This window comes from Anolis carolinensis, chromosome 1 (assembly GCF_035594765.1).
Source record: "Anolis carolinensis isolate JA03-04 chromosome 1, rAnoCar3.1.pri, whole genome shotgun sequence".
In the NCBI taxonomy this organism is placed as follows: domain Eukaryota; kingdom Metazoa; phylum Chordata; class Lepidosauria; order Squamata; family Dactyloidae; genus Anolis; species Anolis carolinensis.
In genome coordinates, this window is record NC_085841.1 from 145,507,546 (window position 1) to 145,526,367 (window position 18,822).

Genomic DNA, 18,822 nt, shown 5'->3' on the forward strand with positions numbered 1-18,822 from the left:
GAACATCTGTAAGATCATGAACAATTAATACTGTCACTGATCTGAGAAGAACCCAAACTAGAACACAAACACCTTCCCTCGAGTGTTTTAAAATATTATAATGCATCATTCGGCTTCTCTTGGAACTAACAATATACAGTCATCCATTCTTTTTAACTGTGGGGACAAAATTTTAGAAGGATTCAGAGACAAATTCTGTTATTTATAGGAAATCTTACCAATGTTTTAATATCCTCAATCCAAATCTAGATGCTGATGATTCAAATATTCTGATGTGGAAGAGATTTAGCTCAGACCAATGTATATAATAATATAATAATTTATATTAATAACAAAAACAATTAGTATTAGCTAATTAGTAACTTATTAGCAATCAGCTATCCATCTTGACCAGAAAATCTTATTGAGATGCAAAAAATCGATCTCCACCGAACTAGGAAATTAGTTGGGCAGGCTAAACTATTTTATATTATCACTGTAAAGCTAAAGTGCTGCTCTGACTCACTTGCAGAAAAAAATACACAAGTAATGTATAAATGAGTTTACAGAACTCAATACAGTTGATCATCTCAATTAGAGTATACCTGCCAAATCAATGGAATTGACATAAGTGCTGATTTATCAAGTCCCCTTTTGATTCAATGAGCCTATTCTCCTTGGGTCTAGTAACTGGATGCAAGCTATAGATACATGGCATTAAATGCCTACCTTTCATGGCCTCAGATTTGGCTTCCTCAATGGATTTATAGATTTTGTTTTTGTCTGCTAGCCGGGCTTTTGTTGCCTTGTGTTCAACCTCTTCTTGTTCCAAGTTCTGCTGCATGACTTTGAGCTTGTATGTCATGTCAATTTCCATGTTGCTCTTCTCCTGTTAAGAGAAAAAGTGTAATTGTTTGCATATCATCCAGTTATGTGCTATAAATTATGTTAAAAGAACACCTAATAAGTACTGCAGGTGTGGAAGTGGTATCTGACTCAAGGTTTCTAATCTTTTCATTGCTTAACAGATTAAATATGACATACATTTAATATGCTAAATGTACTGCTTAAAACAGCTGTCACTGAGAAATCTTAGATACAGTATATCCATCCAACTGAAATGTCTATTGGGGCACAAAGTAAAAAGGAGGAGATATTCAAGGGGAAAAAGGATGGGACAGTTGAGCACGTCTATATATCAAGTAAAGTATACAAGCCACAGTATGCTTGGAAATTGGACAGCATCAATACTGAGTGAAATGGCAACCCTGATATTTTTGCACATGGCAGTCCATGTCCCCATATCCTAATGTTTCAATTTCTATGTAATTTGGGTAGAGGGGAAGCACGGTTCTTAAAAGGGTGCAGTCTGCCTAAAAGGGTGGTCAGAACTGGCCAGAACTGCCAACCCTGATCTAATCTGCCACAGGTAACCTAATTACTATTAATGCCTATAACTACCATCTCCTATTTGCATTATAGTTCTCTGAGTATGGACTTTATATACTGCCTGAACATCAAAGCTACATTACATTTGATATTAGCTAAAAATGTTCTTAGTTCACGCAGTTGCTTGAAGGAAAAGAGAAAAGCTGCAAGAGATAGCCTTGTGAGGTTGTATAAAATAAAACCGAACACAACATATGCCACACAACATTGGTATATGCAGAAGACGGTGAAGATTACAAAATTACTCTGGAGATTAATATAATAGATAACAGATTAAGAGTATATCAAGAAATAATGTTTTCTCAAATAGACTATATATAGCGTGGCTATTATCTGACCATTATTATCTGTTTTTGCATAAGAAGTCATAAGTAAAACAGAACATAGTGGAAACTCAACATTATACATGTAAAGGAAACCCACCAGTCACAAATTATATCTCTATATCCTTACTATGTATTACTGCTATCAGGGCAATTCAATGTTTTCAAGCCATGAACACTGGTGCATACCTTTTCCAGATCTGTGAACATGTCCTGTAATTGCCTTTTCTCGGTCTCCATTTTAGCTAATGCAATCTTTCCATTTTTTACTTCTTCTTCTAAACTAGATATGCGGCCTAAGGAAAAGATGGATAAATCAAACAGAAAAAAAACTGTTTAATACACACATTAAAGTACAACATTTCGTGAATTTTTAAAAAAGAAAGTACGTACCTTCCAGGTATCTTAAAGAAGTTCAAATAACCTAACAGCAACATCAGATAGAACTTTGGGACCAATTACACAATTATAAATATTATGCTAAATAAAAAGGCAGCCATGCAACATTTCCTATTGGAAGTCCCATCTTTCATACCTTGTAGATCACTGATAATCTCTGACCCGTGATTCCGATCTCTTCTTTCTGATTCTAGAACTGACTGCAGATTGAGGAAGTCCTTCTCAAGCCTAAGCTTAGTATTCTCCAGGGCACAGTTTTTATCTTGCAGATCTCGGTTATTAGCTTCCAGCTGTTGGATCTGCTTTGCACTTTCAGTTTGGTTCTTCCTCAGCCTGGCTGCTGTATCAGACTCTGTGCGCAGCAGAACATTGGCTTCATCCAGCTATTGAACCATAAAAAAAAAAAAACACCAATGGATACACATCAACAAAAGAAGAAAAACTTTAAAGTGTGTCCAAGGTGGCATTACTGCAGCAAAGCGTGTCACCACAATTTTTCTCTAATTGGGATACTAAATCATTCCTCAGAAAAATAAACAGATGGCTTGCCTGTCTTTGTAGCTGAATGATTTTTTCATTTGATATTTGAGAGTTGTGATTTCTCTTTTTCAAATCTTCTAGCTGGTCCTTCAAACTGTTAACTGTAATAGAAACAAGAAATCAATGCAGACTCATAGTAGACTTCTTACAAAGGTCAAGAAACAAAGAAACAATTCTGTGCCTCCTCTTCTCCCTACTGCCACCCCTGTAAAGAAACTGATCTATAATTTTGTTCGTATACCATCATTTTCCAGATTGCGCTTTTTATCTGCTTCGTGTTCTGCTTTCCGCTGGTATTCTGCATTTTTGTGCTGAAGAAGAGCTTTCTCCCTTTCCAATTGTCTTAAGGCAGATTCTAGATTTTTTCGTGAGGTTGCCTAGACATATACATTGAAGAACAGAAGACATATTTCATTTAAAGGAAAATGTCTGAAGTCCGTGACATCTTCCTAAAGTTACAACAGGGAGCACATCAAATTGAATTAATGCACCAAGTTAGCTAAAAATGTTTCTCATATGGCTACAGTAAATATGCTACATAACGCTTGACAGATGTGCTCATGCAAATTTGCAGACAACCACAGAATTTCAAAACAGCAAAGCAGTCACACAATTCTCTTTATGAGAATTGCAAAAAACGAACAAGCCATCTCAGAGCATTGGTGTGAAGACAAAATGTACAATATTGTTCAGCCACATGAAAGTCAATACAAGAAGGGTGAGATGTAAATCTTTCTCATACCCTTCTCCATGAATTCCATTTATAAGGTGATCTCATTGAACCATGAATGAATCACAAATACCTAGATTTAGAGTTTGTGCAGAAAGTAACAAGAGTCAACAAATCACTGGCTGGCTCTACCTTTAAGAATTGACAACGTGATACTACTTTACCTGCCATGGCTCAATACTATGGAACCCTGGGATTGGTAGTTTGGTGCATTCTTTGGCAGAGAAGGCTAAACTCCTTGCCAAACTATAACTCATAGGAATCTATTGCATTCATTCATGCCAGTTTAAGTGGTCAAACTGAATTCATTTTAAAGTATAGATGCACTCTCTGAAACTAGCTTGGGTACTCCCAAATCTTCACAGATGACTTAAAGGGATATAATGTGTCCCCAAATCAGATGCTTTGTCTAAATGTCAATATATTTCCTATGCATCCCATAAGACTGAAATCTCTTAAAACTTCACATACTCAGATGAGACTATTGTTTCCAATCAAATTCAACAGGGAAGAATGAAATCTCAAACTTCCAAAACAAGAAACTGGCTCCTTTTCAAAACTGAAAAATGGGCTGAATCTTAACATTGCTGCATAGCTCTACTGTATTTCCCCTCTCAAAATTCACTTGTGAGCTAGGCAAACATTGATTATAAAAGTATATCATAGTTTGCTACTCTTTCATCAATATACTGTAACTGAAGATTTTTTAAAAATGACAGAGAGACTGAATAAATGCTAAAAACAGATAATGGTTTACCTCTTCATCCAACTCCTTTATTATCTTCTCTAGGCGATTATTAATAGTTCTGGGGAAGTAGTAAAATCAACATTATAGGAAAATTATGGAATAATGCATAAACGTAAGAGTCACTTCTTTTCTCTACTGGAAAATCCTCTATACAACAAAAACAATCCATGCATGAAGCTTATTAGCAGATGCTATATTATATAAAAAGAACAACAAATCCCGCTATTTCTTATTGGTTTCAAAGCTTTTGGATAGAACAGTTGCCAAAAAACTGACCTAAGCTAAGTGGTGAGGGGGTGGATGAGAACATGAGGACTTTATTTCTAATACTCATTCTTATACTCTTAAATGTATAGACAGACTTTAAAAAAAAGGAAAATAACAAGAACCAGCAAAGGTAACATATATTGGAACATAATTAATTGAAAATTAGTTTCCTTTGCTAAATTTGATAAGAAGCAAAACAGTTAAGTTAATACAGAATAGAGAAATTTGTGGTTGTTGATGTGGAAGGAAGAACCAACCACATGGCCTGAGCAGGTATGAGATGGACACAAATGATATTCCCTTGAGCCACACAGGAAGCCTTTTTCCAGGAAGGGTATTAAGCTCAAGAAATACTAGGAATCATGAGATACCAATATATTTGGTTGTGCATTTGATACCACATTATATTTTTTGCTAGAGAACTTTTTCAAGTAGAAAGAAAATAAAATTCTACCTGCATTTTTGCTCAAGCTCCTCTTTGGTCTGTACTTCATTATGAAGCTGATCTTCTAATTTGTTTATTTTTTCCTGAAACTGTGCAAACTAACAGAAGAGAAAGAATAATAGAATCATAGAGTTGAAAGAGACCTCACGGGCCATCCAGTCCAACCCCCTGCAAGAAGCAGGAAAATCTCATTCAAAGCACCCCCGGACAGGTGGCCATCCAGCCTCTGCTTAAAAGCCTCCAAAGAAGGAGCCTCCATTCAACCTATTTATCGGAATGAGCCCAACAGGGAAAGTTAGCTTAGATAAATCTATCAATCATTCAAGTAGAGCCAAAAATTATTTCTACATCGTATATCTTATTGTGTTTTCTAAGATACCACAACTAGTAGTCCATGGGACCATCTAGGGTGACACATTGTATTATTTTACATGTAGATTGTGTATCTATGAATTGTATGAGACAAAGTAAGGCAGAAAGCTCAGAATCATTTATGCCTGAAACTCCTATTTAGCTAACTTTGCACAATTGAAAATCAATTTTTTAGAAGTTGCAAATGTCCATATGTTTTAAGTTTCATTGATAATTTTTCCATTGTTTTGTGCCTTCAAGTCATTTCCAAGATTATGGTGGCTCTAAGGCAAATCTATCATGGGGTTTTCATGTCAAAATTTGTTCAGACGGGTTTTGTCTTTGCCTCCTTCTGAAATGTAGAAAGTGTGTCTTGTCTACAGTCACTCAGTGCGTTTTTACAGCTAAAAAGATATTTGAATCCTGGTCTCTTAGAGTCCTAGTACAAAACTCAAATCACTATACCACACTGCTCTATTAATGATTTACTGCACGTAAATTTGCAAATCTAGATGCATGTTATATGGCCCACAGAGAAATACTTTAAGATGAAAACCCATATTATTTTATACAATATGATTTTCATAGGCACATTCAAGTTCTGTATTTTAGCTGGAAAAAATTCCACTAATATACTACTGAAAGTTTGCCAAATACTGTAAAATCTTCTTAAATAGTCTCCATACTATTTTGTAGACAGGTAGTCTACAAAATAGGGATGCTGCAAACATTTTGATCTGGATGATAAGTATATCAAAATGATATACTTTGTACCACTTTTAAAAATGTGAATGCATAAAATAGATGGCAAATCACAAAAATTAACATTTTCTCTAGTATTTTACCCCAGTGTATGAAATTTTTAACATATGATCTTCTACTACATAGTATTTTAAAATTTTAAGCCCATATTCAAGACTGCTAGTATTTAGCTACTAAAACGGGTTCTTTAAATGTCATCCCATTAAAAATGCAAAAGAGCAACTTCATCCATAGTTTTAAGATCATGTGCTTACCTCTTCGTTGTCCTGTAAAAAAACCCAAAAAATCAGGTAAGTGCAGTTAATTTAAACAAGTCTTTCCAGCTATAGTCTTCAATAGTCCAAGTAGACTGACTATCTTGGTGTTTTAGATTTAAGACTGTTACTTCAAATGCTTCTAAGAACCACTGGTCTTTCTAACACAATAACCATATAATGACCAACAGCTCCAGTCACTATAATAGGACTATTCACAAATTGTTCCTGATTTATTCAGTTAATTCTAACTATTGAAAAACTAACATATATGTCTTGGTCCAAGAACCCACTATGCATAACAAATTTCTTATGTGTATGTAGCACTTATTAAACAGAGAGTACTTGCCTCATTTTTCCTTAGTTCATTTTTCCTTGCTCCATTGTTATTGCAGGGTTCGGCTTCTCTAGAGACCTCAGAAAAGTCACTTAGCAACCTGTTGAAAACAACTCAAGTTCTCAAAAACTCCAGCAACTATGCCAATCAACTCATTTTAATCAATTCTCTCAAGTCTTAATCCCCACTAGTCTCCTCTCAGAATGAAAGCAGTTTTGTTCAGGACTAGTTCTCTTTCTGTTCATTGTAATTGACCCAAAAACCTTTCAGTTATAGGGAAAAGAGGCAGACCCTTTCTCCAACTCACATAAAAATGATAAATGTTTTAAAAAAAAACACTCATTTCTTCATGTATTTTAATACATTTACATATAGGTTCAAAATATATAGTTTACTATGAAAGTAAACTTTTCTAACACTGCATTCTTCCCTGCCCCTCTCTGTCAAAAATAATGGCAGTAGCATGGAAACTTCAAAGTACAATCAAAACTACTGAAATAATATTTCCGACACAATCCTGACAATAGAAGCAAGAGTAATGATCATGAACATGTTTACAGGTATCTCACATACAGGTTGTCTCTAAAGTAAGTAAATCCTATGAAAGGCAACTGGTTTCCAACGAAGGCTTTAGGGACGGGAAAAGTTTCGACATCTCCTTTATCATCTTCAACATCTTCAAAATTGCTGCTATCTATGTCACTACTCAGCTCAGGGACAACTGGTGCTGCAGCTAAATTGGAAATACAGAAAACTATATTAGAACAATATGCGCTCCCCATTAACATGTACACTATCTTCTTTTTTGCCTTGAAAAAATAAATGCTCTGTGTAAGGTGCTTGCTATGTCCTGCAGCATACCAGGGTCCTCCTTATTGAGAGATCTTGCAAAACAAGAAGCTGAAATCCTGAGAATTGCAAGTGAAATGAGACTGTTTTTCCTCATTCCAAAACATCTAATGAGAGGGTAGGCATATGCTTCTGAAGAACATGGCTGGGGAGGAACTTGTGGGAAGCAGGAATAGCTCAACTTTGGGTAGAAGCAATCGGAACAAATAAAAATCTGAAGAGGATGTTCAAGACATCCAAAAGGCTGCAAGCAGGAGTTCTCTTCTGCAAGCTTCCTTCTGCTCACATTTCTCAGGATCCATGTGAGAGGGCTTAATTCAAAACGGCAAAGTAGGATGGCTGCAATACACAACTCTTATGCTACCTGCTGGGAAGGGCTGAAACAGCTCCAAAATAATAATCTGAACAATAATGTTCATATTTCTCTTGCCAAACAAATGACTAAATGGGCTTTGGAACAACCAATCCTTTATCCTGATTTACGCCAATCGGCATAAATGTTTTCAGCAAATGAAAGCAGAACTCAAACTGTTCTGAAAGCCTCTGTCAAACCAATGAATTCATGCTGGATTTTAAGAATAAGCATTTGGGTGAATAAACGTGACATGGTAGGTGTTTTGTCCAACCACCTCTCAAACCACATGGGTGATTTCAAGCTGATCTAGAGTACACTATGCTATTCACAAAAAGGAAGCAGCAGGTGGCTTGTTAGCCTCTTCTTTAAGGATCTAGCTGTAGTGTAACAATCCACTACTCCCTACAATTGTTAAAGCTGTCACTGATTTTTTTTAAATTTCTGATGTCTCAGCACATTCCAGGGACTACAAATGATTATTTGGTTAAGGGCTCTACCATTTTTGCAGCCACATATTATTGCCACTAAGCCCCCTCAATCCAAATCCTCTAGTAGTATTATGCCAAGAGCTTGAGAATGAACACAAATCTGCCCCAAAACAACTTATGTTTACCCCAAAGCAACACAAAACATGTGTCTGCCTCTAAAGACAATGGGCATGCCTGCGCACAAATAAGATCTTTGAGTATATCACACTGGCCTCTGTATAAACAAATACATTAACTACAACCAATAATTACAAGTACTAACAGAGTCATGACAGAATACATAAACTGGATTATTTTAGAATACATAAACTGGATTATTTTAGAATACATAAACTGGATTATTTTAGTAGCTTCTCTGATCTATAACTCAGCTATCAATCAATCAATGTTTATTATGGTCCAAAGACCAAATTTGTTCAGCAAGGAAAGTGCACAGCAGACTCATAAACTGATAACTCAGCTAGAATAGACCATTATGCAAATATACAATAACAAAATCATGTTTCTATCTGGATTTTTAAAGAGTTCTTGCACATATAAAATTCATGCAAACTAAAACAAATCTTTAATGAGTAAATTTTTAAAAGTTTTTTTTAAGTACTTACTGTCTCGAATGTTACCCCAATCCCATTGATCATTTTTAAAGAACAGATGCGATTTAATTTCTTCAACTCCATTCCTTCCGAGACGCACCTCCCTAAACAAAGCAATTAAATCAAATTTTATACTGTAGTCAATAGCTTTCCATTTTCAATTAATGCATTTCTACATTCTATGCGAGTGCTGAGCATGCCTATACACTAAATAAATATGATATAGTTGTGCTTTTTCATTAAAATTTAGTTTGAATCCCCCTGTTGCATACATTGTAACATTTCTCAGAGCTTTCATATACAGAAAATAAAGCAGCTGAAAGTCTCGGTCTGCCACGTGTGGAGTAAAAGATATTTCCAATTGGGTTATGCAGGAAAGGAATGCAGAGGAAAAATGTTCTTTTAAAAAATGTGAACCTAAAGTTTGCCAAACCGCAATACAAACATCTGGATATAAGTGACCAAAGACCTGGCTTCCAAACATAGAGGAGTTGTTCAAACCCTCCTAAAGTATTTCAAAAATTGTATCATTTGCCTCTAAAAACACCCATACATGCATACATATGTACACTTTCCCATAAAATTGTACAATGAAACAACTATGAATGTGACACACTCATTTCTTTTCAAAACAGCTTTTTGGGTGTGTTGCTAAAATCTCTCACAAGAACACACTTGTGTGGGTGAGGTAGCATATCACAAGACAGATAAATCACTCCTTTTCACTTCAAGTGTTTTCAGTGGCAATTGTATATGTTTAAAAGTGGCCTGTTTTAAATAAATTTACTTAACAAGACAATTAACATACATAGTAAGATATATGCACTAGGTGAAAAGAGAGCAGAAATTAAAAATGCAGTCCAGTGTCCATATCCCAAGGGCTGATACCTGCAGTTTGGCTTACCATTAACGGCTCAAGTCCTTCCTCACCTTTTCAATCCATTTACTCTACTGCCTCAGCCAAGCAAGAGGCCTTCATCCCTTTATTCCACTAAGACATGCCAGTCAGCCACGTCCCTCTCAGTGGAATAAAAGGACAGAGGCTCCATGCTTGGCTGAGAAGCCACACAGTCTGTCTATGCCTTCTTGATGGAGTAAAGCAATAGAGGGCCTTTGCTGGAGTAAGACAGGTGTTAGCAGCCTAGCTCCGCCTCTAATGGTGGAATAAAGGGATGGAAGCCCCTTGCTTGACTGAGTCAGGAGCCTACAAAATGACCCCAGCTAGCAACTCTGAGTAAAAAAAAATGTATAAGTCACTATTACCACCAGTTTTGTTTATCTATGCAGTTATGGAACCTATACCCTGGCATCCTAATCCATCTCATTTGCCACCTTTCCACCACTCCTTCACCCTTGAACTTAGACAAAAGTTAATACTACACTTGATCTTACCCAAAAGGATGAGAAGCGACAAAAGTAAATGCAATTATAAAAAATGCCTTTCCTTGAGTTGCTTGCATAGTTGCTTAGCAGACAACATCACCTCAGTTACATTGGCTCAAATCCATAGGGAGAGGTTTTATGTTCATTTCCACTTTTTTCATATTTCCCCAATATTAAACAAATAATGTAGCTATTCTGTGGTGACATTTTAACTAAAATGGTTAACCAGAAAGGTCAAGGACAACACGGTAGAAAATGAGTTGCTTTGGTTGCAGTCAGGCCACAGTCTGGGGAATAACTTTCCTCCTGCAGAATCATTCATGGATAGCATCAGCCCCAGAAATCCTATCAAACACACATACTAAACCAGAAATGCTTGGTTTGGCATTGGAGGATATGTTGCGGGGATGGGGATGTCTGTGCCCTGTCCTAAGCAAAACTACAGCAGCTTCTAGAGATGTCTCGCATTACAAACACGCATTAAAAGCAACTGTCCCCCTACTCTCAATAAAGGGCCTTTGTCATTGCAGAGGCACGGAAGAACCTCTTTGGAGGCTTTTAAACAGAGGCTGGATGGCCATCTGTCGGGGGTGCTTTGAATGCGATTTCCTGCTTCTTGGCAGGGGGTTGGACTGGATGGCCCATGAGGTCTCTTCCAACTCTACTATTCTATGATTCTATGATTCTAAGACCTACAAAAATAGCCTTCAGGCTACAGATAGCCCACAGCTTGTGTTAGGCCATCTACAGGCTGTTTACATTTAGAAATTTGGTTGGCTTCTGTACCATCTTCAGCTGATGAAAACCTCCTTACGTGAGATCTACTTCTCCCTTGCAAATGTTCCCCTTCTGGGCAAGGTGCTTGACCGTTTGCTAGCTGGATGCCTTCATACATTATGAACTATTTGGAGGAAAGATAGGAGAGCACTGCCCTGTTCCTACCCCACGATCTTTCCACAGGTTTTGATTATCTTATGCACTGGTTCTTTAGAATGGGAGTAGAAGACACAGCTGTGGTCGCAATGGTTCCACACTCTCCTTTAGAGTCTATTACTGTGAGGCACTGGGACACAAGACTCCATTCTATCCCCCATGCAGTTTATCATCTACGAAATCAATGGGCGAGATCATCACAAAACAAAAGTTGGTGTCATCAGTATGCTGACACATAACTCTTTTCCTTGTCATCACAGTTAGGCGAAGCTCTAAAAGTGCTGATATTATAATGGTCGTAATGAGAGCCAATAAGCCTAAGCTGAATCCTGATTAGATAAAGGTTTTATAGATAAGTGGAGGAGTATCTTCCCCTGGATGGGGTGTCCACATCAGAAGGGGCAAGTGCACAAATTTTGGGTCCTTCTGAATCCACCTCGAGATCCAAATTACTCAAAATCCAAATTACAATCCATTTATCAGACTATCTGAGCCCAGTTTTACCATTTGCTAAGGCACTATATCCTGTCTGATAACCAGGGGTCAACCTTGCTTAGTACTTGGATGGGAAACAACCAATGAATACCACATGCTGTAGGCTACATTGCAGAAGAAAGAACGGATAAAACCACCATATTTTGACACAAGAGTTAACATGTGGCTTTTTGCTTAAGTTCCTAGGGCCATTAAGTTTCTGGAATCATTGATTACATTGTGATGCTCTGCTATATTGCTTTTAATTTTTTGTACTTTCTGTACATAATCTGAAATCTCAATTCATTGCATAAACATTTCAATTTTTAAAAATAAAAATGACAGGAAAAAATAGAAGGTCTCTTTTGATATTTGAAAAGTAATGTCTGCTTAAAATTATGGATTCCCCCCCCCCCCCAACTTCTTTTACTTCAATGGGGCATAGATAGCACTTTTGAACTAGTTGTATTTCAGTAGATCTCATCAACATCCAGGAAGTGATGAATAGAAAAAGATCATCCCTCTTACTCGGTCATTAGCCAAGCTTTCTAAATAGGTTCAGAAAATAGTGGTAGGCTGAGTGTACTTAATCGCCCTCTATCCCAAATCCATCTCTACCAACACAACCCTTCCCAAAGCAGGACCAGGCAAAGCTCTGGATTGTGCTGGAGACCAGCTGACTAAGAAAGTAAATATCAGCAAAACAAAAATCCACCCTCCTTCCAGGGCTATTCCTTCACATAGCATTCACATCTTCTCTTCAAAAAGCAGATAAGTCAACAGAGTAATACAGAGTTCTCCCTCTTTTTTTCTCCTCCCAATTATTACTGGCCACTTCCCTACTCAAGATTGTGTCTTGAATACTTATAGAGAATATGAAGACTTACTGAAATAACCATGTGAATTACCTCCCAAATTAACTATTTGCTAAGCATGCAGCATTTGATAAACATTGCCAATGCTGCTAACTAGGTTACAAATGTACATTTCATGTTTCTTACACATGGAAACTCATCTGTTACACTCACTGTTTTGTATACAAAGTTATCCTGAAAACATATTATGACAGGAAAGCTTGAGGCAAAAAGTCCAGTTTATTGAGAAAGAAATACCCATGCTACATGCCTGTCTGTTAAAAAGGCACAGATAAGATCCTTTGCATGCTTTGAGATTTCCACATCTTCTGGAAAGTGCAATGAATTTTTGTGATCCATTATTTTACTGTATGTTCCAACCAATGAATCAGCATAAAATGGAGTATCTCCTGAAATTAAATTGAAGATGCACAAGCATTAACTTCAGTCATTTAATTGCTAAAAGTGAAATCAGATAATCAAACATAATTAGAGATGATAAACCAAGTACTCTATGTACATAGGTCTAGAATACATACAATGACTGAGACCTTACATGTACATGCAGCTACACATGTATTGTTACTTACAGGAAGGGGGAGGCAATTCAGACCACAGAGAAGCAGCTGATCTCAGCTCAGTCAGGGGAAGAAATGAGACCATGATTTCAAATGGAGGTCATCTATCTTTTCCTTTTTCCAAGAGCTCAGCGCACCAAGTACTTTGTGATCTGAATTGCCTCCATTCTCCCTCTCTTTCCCTCCAGTAAGCAGCAGCAACCCCTTTGACAGCTTGACAGAAATTGGGCAAAAGAACGGCTCTGTGAACCTTGTCCAAAAAGCCAACTGGAGTTTTCTGACTTAACACTAAATGATGGTTATACTTCCTAAAAGAAGGAACTCACTTCAACATTTCACTCACTCCTCTCTTATTATGTAAGTAATAAGGAACAGATCAAAAACAGGAGCTAACACTTCCAAATTACATAGTCCCACATTTTAACTATTAGTTGAAACAAGCCAGGGTCAAGTCATACTGCACAACTGTGGTTTTTTAAACTAACAACTATTTTCTTGAATTCAGATACAAGGGGGAATTCAGTCTAAGTTCCAGGGACTGATCATGACGTTCAAAGTTCTAACTACCTTGGGACCTAGATATCTGAGTGCATCTCAACACACCCAGTTGTCAGGACCCAGGCTACAGAGCACCAATAACCATGCGCAGAGGCCGGATTCTATCTAATATCTTTATTATAGGAATATATAAAGTCAATAAAAACAAGTGAAGAATAAAGTTCAGAAATAGACCTTTCAGGAAAGGTCAAATATAGTCCAGGAAAATAATGTCCAATATGTGATATTAAGGTCCAAAGTTATAATCCAATAACCGAAACACACACTTTGCCAAGCAAAGTGTGGGGAAATGACAAGGTCCTTTAGTCCATAGAACTTGACAACAAGGCTGGAAACAAACTAGATTCTTGGCAAAACAAGGCTTGATACGAGGCAACAAGGAACAAGAACAGGGTCCGTGGCGAGGTCCGGGAAACAAGGCAGGCTTGGAACTTGGTCTTGGAAACAAGGAACTGGAGTTGCGTAGTCCACACACGATCTCACTCCTCAAGCTGACGAGTTGACTCCACAAGGTTTCCTTCGCGGTAAAACACCTAAATAGGGTCTCGTTTCCCGCCAGAAACCCACTTTCCCTGGAGAACTAGAAGAGAAACCCAACTTTGTCCAGATGCATGACTCCTTAGAATTTCCCAAGGGAAGCAAACCTAATCAGCTAATTGTTTGGCTGCGATTCTGGCGCTCCGGCGTTTCGCCTCCCTATTTCCTCTATCTCTATTATAATTGTCTCTTCGAGAAAACGGGGGAGAATTCTGCCCAAGGCTTGTTTGGCTGACTTCTTGAGGGCAAACATCCTCCAGGTGCAAGGGCTCCAATTCTGGCTGAATCGGTGGGAAACCCAAGTTTTCCTCTTCGTCTGTCACCATAGTACTAGGAACGGGACTACAAGGCCCATGAGACATCACACCAGTGATCTATGGTAGGAAACTGTTTGATGTCCCACCACTGAAAATAGCATATTGAAGGAACACACAGGGTATCCTCAATTTTAGTCACTGAATAATGAGATGACCTTCACTTAGGTTCAACTACCACTGACATGGCCTTCGTTTCAAAGCTAAATTAAAATGTGGCCATTTCCACAAACATTTAGCAACTAATAAGATCATGGTTCTAACTCTAAGCTTTTAGACTGCGGGTTTTTGTTTGGTTTGAAATGTAAAAATCCTTTAAGGTTTTTCAACTGCTTTAAAGTAGATTTCTTAACAGTTTCCAATCTGGGATTTCTTGATCTAGAGCAGATTATATAGTTAATCAGACACTCTGAATAATCAAGTGGATACTTCCAATATCCATTTTGATATTGCAACAAGAGGAACAGAAAGGGGGAACCCATAAGCCTAAGGCATATGAAAGCTTAATGCATGTAACACAAAACCATTAATTTAGTGTTATGTTCAGCCTCAATTATGGGTAGCATCCAGTATGATCATTCTACTGAAGGAACTGATTCCTTCTGCAGAAATGGAAGAGGGATAATCCTCATCTGTATCAGGTCAGCCAGAGTCCTCAAGACCTGCTTTACATGGCTTGGAAACCTTGACATTTTCAGCAGTATAGCAGCACACAAGAATAAAGAAGCCCATACTTTGCAAGGGCACATCTAGTAGCCCTCCCTCTCCTTATGTCTTGATGCTTCTGTGTTTCCTTTCCACACTGCCAAAGCAGGATGGGCACCCAGGAAACAACTGTGAAGGCACATATGGAGTGGCCTCACTGGTCAACACCACCATCCGGTTGAGAAAGAATGAAAAAGACTTAGGGGGTGGGGTCCCCTTCCATCCTGGCTACTTTGTTAATGATGTGGAAAGTGTGCTGATAACTCTTAAGGAAAAACTCTGTTGGTTCTTGGTGCATTACTGTCTTTGTTGTAAATGAGTCTTCTGAGGCTGTGAGTGATAATGGTAGGATCAGGAGAGAAAGGAAGAATCCTCGCGAGGAGGGCTCGCTGGAAGATTTACATAGGAAGAGAATCGGAGATAGATGAGGAATCCTCAGATGAGGATTAATTTGGGGGAGTTGGAAGGGAATCCTGAGGGGGAAATGACTGTTGAGGACCCGGTGGTGGCGGAAGGGGTTGGCATAAACTGGGCATGGGGTCTGGAGGATCTTGGGGAGGAAACTGGGCCCATGGATGCTGAGGACGCTGGAGAGGCTTGGGTTTCTTCAGAAGCAGACCCCACATGGTCTGCCTGGAGGAATGAGGGCGATTCCGCAGGTGTGGACAGGGTTGGGCATAGGCAGAGTGATTTTGACTCTGATGATGAACTTGGGACGCCTGATCCAAATGCGTTGGCTGTTTGGAGCTCGGATTCTGATGAGGAGTTTGGGACACCTGATCCTAAGGCGTTGGTTGTTTGGACGCCCAAGGAAACCTAAATAAAATGGGGGGGGGGGTTGGCCATTGTTCCTTGCGTGTGGCAAGGTGTTGCTGGGCGCCACTGGGTTTCCTGTATTGACTCCGAAGACTGGCTTGGGATTTTGCAACCAATGTAAGTTTGATCCGGGTTATTCTACGACGGAGGGCTGGAACTGTGTGGGCTTTCTGTGTGGACTGCATTGTTATTACTATTTTGCATTAGCTGCTGCTTGCCTCCGTTGTCTTGGCTCTTTGTGTTATTCCGCAACGTGGACCTCGCTGTGATGACTTCACCCTTTGGATCTTGGACGGGAACTTGACTTGGCATATCTCTTCGCTCTTAAACTCGGCTTGGCATCATTCCCATGTTCGTGGCTGACTTCTGTTGCTGACCGCTGGCTTCACCTTCGACTCAGACGCTGTTCTCCAATCCTGACTCTGGACCGGTTTGACTTTGCTACGATGTTTTGTTCCCCTGACATCTGGCTTGGTTTTTGACTCCGCAGCGGCTCGTCGCCATTGCCTCAGCGTTTTCCAACATTGTTTGCCTGCGCCGCTTTTGGCAAAAAACTTTAGCCCGGTTTGGGCTTTCTCTTTAGTTTTGGTCTTTTTGCTGTACTTTTGGGTTTTGGGGAGGTTTTGAGCCTTTGGGAATTCTTGCCCTTGTTTGTTTTGATGTTTTGACTTTGCCTTGCAATTTTGAGCTGTTTTCAAGCACTTTGGTTTTAATCCGGATTATATCCCCGAATAATCCGGATTATATTCTGGTTTGCGTTTTTGAGGTTTCTTGCTCTGAACTGTTTAATCACACTGAAGTTAAAGTGTTGTGAGCTCTCTGGACTTTGTGCTGAGGTTTTTTGAGTTATTTTTGAATAAACTATATTTATCTAACTGGATGGAGTCTGACCTTTGACAGTCTTCCCATCCTGCATTTACTATGTAAATGCCAATACCATACAAAGTATTCCAAAATCTGAAAAAAATATGTTAAACCTTTTGTCCCGAGCATTTTAGATAAGACACACTCAATCTGTAATTAGTGAAGAATAGCAAATGCATTCCACATGCCTAAAGTGTGGATGCTTCACATATTCAAAACATACATGATCCTATTAATCTGGTGATCCTGAGGCAAGGTATACATCAGTTTTCTTACTCGGGAAAACATGATTCACTTACACAACTAAATTGTTGGGTTTTTCAGTTTTAAAAAATAGAAATGCAATAGAGTCTCACTTATCCAACATAAACGGGCCAGCAGAATGTTGGATAAGCGAAAATGTTTGATAATAAGGAGGGATTAAGGAAAAGCCTATTAAACATCAAATTACATTATGATTTTACAAATTAAGCACCAAAACATCATGTTTTACAACAAGTCGACAGAAAAGGCAGTTCAATACACAGTAATGTTATGTTGTAATTACTGTATTTACGAATTTAGCACCGAAACATCACAAGGTATCAGAAACATTGACTACAAAAACATTGACTACTTAGAGGCAGATTGTGTTGGATAATCCAGAAAGTTGGATAAGCGAAGGTTGGATAAGCGAGACTCTACTGTATTAAAACATAGGAAGCAGGGGATTTTCTATAAAGGAGATTGCTATAAAGGAGCAATTTATGATTTCTTTATGATATCTATAAAGGAGATTTTCTATAAAAGGTCCCCCTGGGGGAGAAGAGCAGTATATAAATTAAATAAATAAATAAATGCATTGCTGCAAAGGATGTGAGCAATGGTATTTCACCACATTATTTCAGTAACTCATCAACAGTTACAGAAGAAGAGAGTTTGGAACAGAGTAGTTCATACTTTCCATAAAATTTTCCTTGTCTTCTTAGGCAGCTCCACCTCATAATAGAAGAACCCAGACTCTGATATAAAAAGTGTAATACCCCGTTTCCCCGAAAATAAGACAGTGTCTTATATTAATTTTTGATCCCAAAGATGTGCTAGGTCTTATTTTCAGGGAATGTCTTATTTTTCCATGAAGAAGAATTCACATTTATTGTGGAACCAAAAAAAAATGAACGTTTATTATATACTGTTCAGTAGTTGTCATCACAAACCAGCATGACCAGATGAACTGTGAATCCTATCAAGAATTTCTTGTTACTACCACTATTTCCATGTACAACAATCTATGGTACATACATTTATCGATCCTGCATGCTCTGGTGTTCTGTTTGGAAGGCATGCTTCCAAACAAAAACTTTGCTAGGTCTTACTTTCAGGGGAAGCCTTATATTTAGCAATTCAGCAAAATCCCTACTAGGTCTTATTTTCAGGGGATGTCTTATTTTCGGGGAAACAGGGTAGAACCAAGTTAATTTAGGGACCAAAGTAATTACTATCCTCTCAGGGCATCAGTAATCTATCTAATACATTTGGAGCAATGCATAATCTTTTGAGATTCAACAGAGAGTAAAGGAGGAATTCACTACTTACCAACTAGCATCTCAAACAGAAAGACTCCTACAGACCACCAGTCACATTCCCTTCCATAATAACCATCACCACCTTGTGACCTCAATACTTCGGGTGATATGTAGTCTGGTGTTCCAACAGCTGTATCACAACGCACCATTCCTGTCTATACAATGACACAAGAAAAAAAGTTTTTAAAAAACATAACAATTAGATCCTGTAATTTCATTAATTTTAATTAATTTAAAACACACTAATTTGATTTTTTTGCAAACAATGCAATGAATATAAAGCAGTTAGCTATACTTCTTTTGTATCAGTGCCATTATTACCTATAGGCTGTTTCATAAAACTTATGCCTAAGTAGAAATAAATTTTGTTAT

At 38.1% G+C, this 18,822-nt stretch overlaps 1 protein-coding gene across 4 annotated transcripts in view; it reads right to left on the minus strand.

Annotated features, from left to right (window-relative positions):
- rock2 (Rho associated coiled-coil containing protein kinase 2) overlaps positions 1-18,822 on the minus strand; it is a 118,998-nt gene that overhangs the window by 25,083 nt on the left and 75,093 nt on the right. For 3 of the 4 annotated variants that reach the window (XM_008117455.3, XM_008117449.3, XM_008117429.3), the window contains exons 6-18: positions 18,461-18,605; positions 12,785-12,923; positions 8,882-8,973; positions 7,158-7,317; positions 6,597-6,684; positions 6,248-6,259; positions 4,890-4,978; positions 4,178-4,226; positions 2,932-3,067; positions 2,700-2,791; positions 2,287-2,533; positions 1,941-2,047; positions 709-868 (exon numbers count right to left, since the gene is read on the minus strand). In XM_008117455.3, the coding sequence (XP_008115662.1) occupies positions 709-868; positions 1,941-2,047; positions 2,287-2,533; positions 2,700-2,791; positions 2,932-3,067; positions 4,178-4,226; positions 4,890-4,978; positions 6,248-6,259; positions 6,597-6,684; positions 7,158-7,317; positions 8,882-8,973; positions 12,785-12,923; positions 18,461-18,605 (1,516 nt within the window). The remainder of the gene's footprint in view (positions 1-708; positions 869-1,940; positions 2,048-2,286; positions 2,534-2,699; positions 2,792-2,931; positions 3,068-4,177; positions 4,227-4,889; positions 4,979-6,247; positions 6,260-6,596; positions 6,685-7,157; positions 7,318-8,881; positions 8,974-12,784; positions 12,924-18,460; positions 18,606-18,822) is intronic. The other variant, XM_016996534.2, reaches the window with a different exon arrangement.